The 5,363-nt window shown below is 50.9% G+C and overlaps 1 protein-coding gene across 1 annotated transcript in view; it reads right to left on the minus strand.

The window, feature by feature from the left end:
• Nucleotides 1-1,182: 1,182 nt before the first annotated feature.
• Nucleotides 1,183-5,363, minus strand: part of B3GAT1 (beta-1,3-glucuronyltransferase 1) — a 6,143-nt gene continuing 1,962 nt past the window's right edge. Inside the window, exons 3-5 of the mRNA XM_006905799.1 lie at nt 2,927-3,435; nt 2,033-2,329; nt 1,183-1,284 (exon numbers count right to left, since the gene is read on the minus strand). Coding sequence (XP_006905861.1) covers nt 1,198-1,284; nt 2,033-2,329; nt 2,927-3,435 — 893 coding nt within the window. The 3' untranslated portion in view covers nt 1,183-1,197. The remainder of the gene's footprint in view (nt 1,285-2,032; nt 2,330-2,926; nt 3,436-5,363) is intronic.

Consider the following 5,363-nt stretch of genomic DNA (forward strand, 5'->3'; position numbering starts at 1 on the left):
GAGGGAGGCTCCTGTGAAGGGGAGAGGAGCAATGTGTGAGGTAGGTGAGGGAGTGGCCAGTCTGGCCAAGCTGCTCAACTCAGCCCCCAACGGGTTACCTAGGAGCTGCATGGAGCCCAACCCCCAGGGTCCTCTGTGGACCCCTTATTGAGAGATGAGGTTCCTCCATGGACCTGGTGAGGGCAAGAGATAAGGAATATGGCTCTGTACTGATGCTTCTCAGAGGCACTGGCCCAGCTGATTTGTTAAGTTCAGGGATTAAAACAGGCAGACTTGCACCCTGGGGTCCCCCGTGGGCAGGGAACTTGCAAAGTTGAAAAAGAAGCTGACACTAAATTCTGGAGCCAGAGTTCAGATATGTCCCACTATTTGAGCTCCCACCTCTGTGATGAGATCATAGAAATGCCCAGAAAAATTCCTGGTTTTGCCACTTGGCACAATTCACTTCACTTAGCTTTTCGGACCATCATTTCTTTACCTCTAAAATATAAATAGATCCTGTGGTCCATTTCAACAGAGGGTTTCAAAGACTCAAATAACAACAGCAACACTTATATAGGACTTATGTGTCAGAGACTGTTCTTGGTGCCCCAACAACCCATTTTACAGATGAAAAAACTGAGGCCTCGAGAAAGAAAGGTCAGACTATGAAAAGTGGCAGGCTAAGAGCTGATCCAGGCTCTAGAGGCCATGCTTTCACCCCTGCACTATGCCATTACTTCTAAGAGACAATATGGACATGCTAGATGAGGCGGAAGCAGTGAGCGAGGTAGAAGCAGTGAATGAGGGGTCTTTGTTACAGTGACATAACTGAAGAGGAATCCACAGGGCAAGACAGTCCAGTGAGAAAGTCTACATTAGCAGTGCCTTGCAATGGGACAGGCGTCATGGCCTGATAATAGTAGCAATGATAGGAAGTTGTCATCAGGTGGTGTCTGGAAGTGGGCAGGGGGCTTCCAAGGAACTGGTGGCAGGAGGACCCAGCTGTGTGGGGAAGTTGGCTCCTGTTAATTTCCAGACAGTGCAATGAGAAGGGGACTGCAGCTATGCCTCTTACACTATTGCTAGCATTTCCCTGTCCAACTACAATTAAAGACCAAAAGGAAAAGTCTTGGAGGATTTATTCTGTGCCAAACTTGGTGTGCCCCAGCCCAGTGCACTGCCGCCTTTATCCCCACTGTACCTGTATCCTAGGGCTCAGATCTCCACAGTGGGGTCAGTGAAGCCTTTTTTCCCCTCGTTCACCAGCACTGGCTTCTCTGTCCGTGTGTGCCAGACCAGGATCTGTGTGTCGAGAGAGAGACATGAAACAACATGGAGCAGGCCCCCTGACCTCACCCTGCCATCTCCCTGCTCCCACCCACACTCTGCAAGTATTTCTCCTGCCCACTCCCATTCTGCCATTGTTTCATCAAGATTTTCTCTATTGTTCTTTATTTCCACCTACCCCCTCACTGTTGCTGTTTGTACATATGATGCATTCAAAATAGCTGTTGGAAACGGAAAGTCTACAGCTATAGAAAACAAATAAATCTTAAGATTTCCTCTTGCTCCTCATCCTCCCTTGCGTTTCTTAATGGGTCTCTCTAGAGAGGGAGAAAGTTGTTCAAGAGTCTTTAGCTCAGCCAAGTGATAGCCCAGGCCCTAGCCAGAGAAGTTCAAACTAAGAGCAGTATAGGTGCATGTACATGGGCATGCATGCATGTATGATGTGCATGTATGTGCACCCATATATGTGTGTTTGGCAGGGATGTCGTGGAGCCCAGCTATTCTGAATGAGGGGAGGATCCAATTTTTGGCTCTGCCTCAGTGATCTCTACTCTCTCCATTTCCCTGCCTGACTTTAGTGCGCTGGCCTGACAGGTGATAAACTGCCTTCCCAGAAGGGTGTTCTAGTAGGGCATGTTCTAGGCTGGTTCTTTGCAAGGCTGTTTTGAGGCCTTTATTTCCTGCTCCTTGATCTGTAGAGGAGGAATTTGCATGGACTTAGAAACGCCTGCAATACAGCTATCAGTTTTGCTGTGGGCCTTACCTTGGTGCAGTTGGCTGCCTTGGGCTCCAGGTCATTGAGGGTGACAAGTTCTCGGAGGAGGCTGCTTTCCTGATAGCCTCCCTTCACGCCACGCAGCTTGAAGTAGGCCTGGCTTCGCTGAAGAATGAGCCGCAGGTTGACTGCAAATCCAGCCATGTCTATTGCAAACGGTCGGTGGGGGTCAAACACTGTCTTCCAGCCGATCACCTTCCCTGCCCCATTGACCCGTGGGGCTTCGTACCGAAGGCCGCCAACGAAGGCGACGGGCCACACGGACACCCTCCTCGTGCTGCGCATCTGAAAGGGGGACCCAGATTTAGGATGCCTGAGACTGCTGATAGGGAGTGATGCCCGTCTGTATGGAGGGTGACATTGTCAGTTAACTCTTTTCACACAGGCCATCTGAAACCATGCCAGGGGACCCTGTCTCCAGATGTGTCCCATGGTGGGCATCTGCAGAGGAACCTGGCCTCTCAAACCAGCTGATCTTCTCTTCTATACATGCCCTGCTGCCACTTTCTCCCTTGCTGCAAAACTTCTCAGTCTTCCCAATTTAGGGTCTGACACAACCCACCAACTCCCCCAGACTCACAAACTCCAAGGACACTGAAACTGGTCCACACCTCACTCAGAGGATGCCTGGACTGTGTTCTAGGAACTCCAACACCACTTTCTTTCCTTTAACCAGAGGGGCTGCTGAGGTTTGCAGCCAAATTTTCCTTCCCTTTCCTGATTCCCTGAAGTCTGCATTGACCAGCCTGGTGCTTTGTCCTGTGACAATTTCCCTCTGTGTCCCTACCCAAAGGGCCCCTCTGCAGGAATATCTCTATTTCCCACAGCAGAGGCCCCCCGTTTCCTCCCACCCTTTTTCTCTGCCTTTCGGCCGGTCCACACCTCCTCAAAGAGTTCCAGACTGTAGGTGTTGTCATCATCAGCGAAGTATACCACACCAGGCTGGCTGGAGTTGCGGGGGAAGGTCTCACGCAACCAGCGCAGGGCCAGGTTGCGTTGCATGGTGCCCCGCGGGATTCGTGGGTCACGGGCGTCGCCGCGCAGCTTATAATTGCGGGGCGTCTCCACGTGCAGATGTGTGTAGTTGAGGCCAGTGTCTCGTAGCAGGCGCGCGGTCAGAGGCGTGCGGCGTGGAGCGTCCTCTACCACCAGCCAGTGCAGGTTGGGCACATGCAGCAGCGTGTTGGCCAGGCGCGTCAGCTCGGCCTTCTGCACCGGACGGCTGTAGGTGGGCGTCACCACGTGGATGGTGGGCAGCGTGTCGGACCATGGCGGGGGCCGCGTGTACACGTACTCTGTGCGCACCACCTCCACGATGTCGCGGTCGGACATGCAGTACTCCCTGGGGTCTGTGCCCAGTGGCGCGCCGCGCCGGGGGTCACTGCCGTCATCTGTGGGTTGGGAGACAGGCGGTGTGGGGAGGCGAGCGCTGCTGGCTCTGGCCTCAGTTACTGGGTACCATGCGCCCCCCCTGCCAATATAAACGTGCCCTCCGCTCCTCCACGGGAATGTCATCAGATCCCTGTCTGGGGCTCTGTCTTTTAGAGCTAATGGTAATGACCGCATCCCTGGAATCTGGCATTTTTCTTGTTCTGACTCACCAGTGGACACACAGAGATGACCTCTTCCTATTTCTGCATTTGACAGCTCTGTAGCTATTTGAGTGCAGCACGCTAGATTCCAAGACTGCATCCTCAGTTCCTAAATGTGCTGGGTTTTATATGACAAAGTGGCCAACCCTCACCACCCTAGTTCTGTTGTGGTTCTTGAAAGGCAACTCCTTTCTTGATGGTTTCTTCTATCTGGTTTGTTTTTTCCTTACTTTTTATTGTGCCCTCCTCATCTGGCCAGAGCTGACCTCGCCACCCTACACAGGGTTGGGGTTCAGAGCACCGTGGCACTGCCACCCTGTGGTGTAGATGCTGCAGTGCCCAAGAGCAGGGTTAACTGCTTTCATGGCCACAGCACATTGGACCCCAAAGAGTGAGGTTCACTCACCTTGATTTTCCACAAAACTTCTAGTCAAGGCCTCTCCTCTCCTTACCTCCTGACCTTATGTAATCTATCTTTTGAATCCTGGTGCAGAATTTAATACTTAACTACTACATTTTATTCCAGAGTTTTGACCATAGTTGTGAAAATAATTTTGAATCCTGGGCCTGATTTTAGATGTTTCTATATTTTGGCACACACAGAAGGAAAGGGTGGAGAACTGCTTCAGCTCTGCTGCTGGTTTGATGTCAATCTCCTAATTTGTATTTTCTGGAAACACTCATTTGACCATCGGGGAGACTAACTGTACCACTGACCCTAACTGTCTTAGCATCCAGCTAACGTTTACCTGTATCTCCACAAGGACACCATGAGGGACATTGTGTGAAAACTTGCAGAGGCCTGACCCCTGGTAAACACTCCCAGGCAGGGGGAACCCAGTCCTTCCAGAAGGCAGCCTGGTCCAGCTAGGGCAGCTCTCAGTATCAAGCTTTTCCTTACATCCTGGACTTTTTCTCTTTTAGTGAAGCTAGAAGTCCTATCAAGAGGAGAAATCAGGGCCATTGGTAGTCATGTTCTTAATGAGCCCCTTTTCTCCAAGTTATGTCTTTCTGTTTGAACTACTTACCGTGTGTCCCTCACTGCTCTCACACTATCTCAGCAGGAGGTGATAACGGTCAGAGGACAGACCTAGGAATGAATGTGCATGCCTGGGCTGAGACCCTGCCCAGTTGTCACTTACTAACTACATGCCCTTGAGCAGATTACTTAGCTTCTGGTCCCTCGGTTTTAGTAACTGTAAAATGGAGCTGATAATAGCACCTACTTTATTGAGTGACTATTAAAGAGTCAATATATGTGAAGGGGTCAGAATGCTGCTAGGCAGTCACCGTCATATTTTCATGTAGAGAAGGAGGATAGCAGCCAGCCCTGCTTCCTCATGGCTTCATGCAGCTATGGGGAGGATGCAAAGAGCAATCACATCAATGAGTTTAAGTGCCGTTTTGGGGAGGATTCTGTGGATCAGCCTCTCTGTCACCTCCCTTCCTCCCTGCCGCTACCATTAGCATGTGCTTTTGTGAGGTCTGATGTTGGGCTCTGGGAGGAGACACAGATGAACGCAGAAGACTCGCCCCAGCTCTTGAGAGTTTGCACAGGCTAGTGGCACAAAAAGACACACAGTGCAAGCTAGAAGCCCACTTCCCAGGCTGTGGATATGATGCCACAGGTGTGTGAGTACAAGGGCAGAAGACTAGCACAGGTGTAGTTGATCAAAGGTGACTTTTTGGAGGAATTTTGGGTCAAACTGTGAAAAGAGAACAAGTTT

The sequence above is a fragment of the Pteropus alecto genome, unplaced genomic scaffold (assembly GCF_000325575.1).
Source record: "Pteropus alecto unplaced genomic scaffold, ASM32557v1 scaffold210, whole genome shotgun sequence".
Lineage (NCBI taxonomy): Eukaryota > Metazoa > Chordata > Mammalia > Chiroptera > Pteropodidae > Pteropus > Pteropus alecto.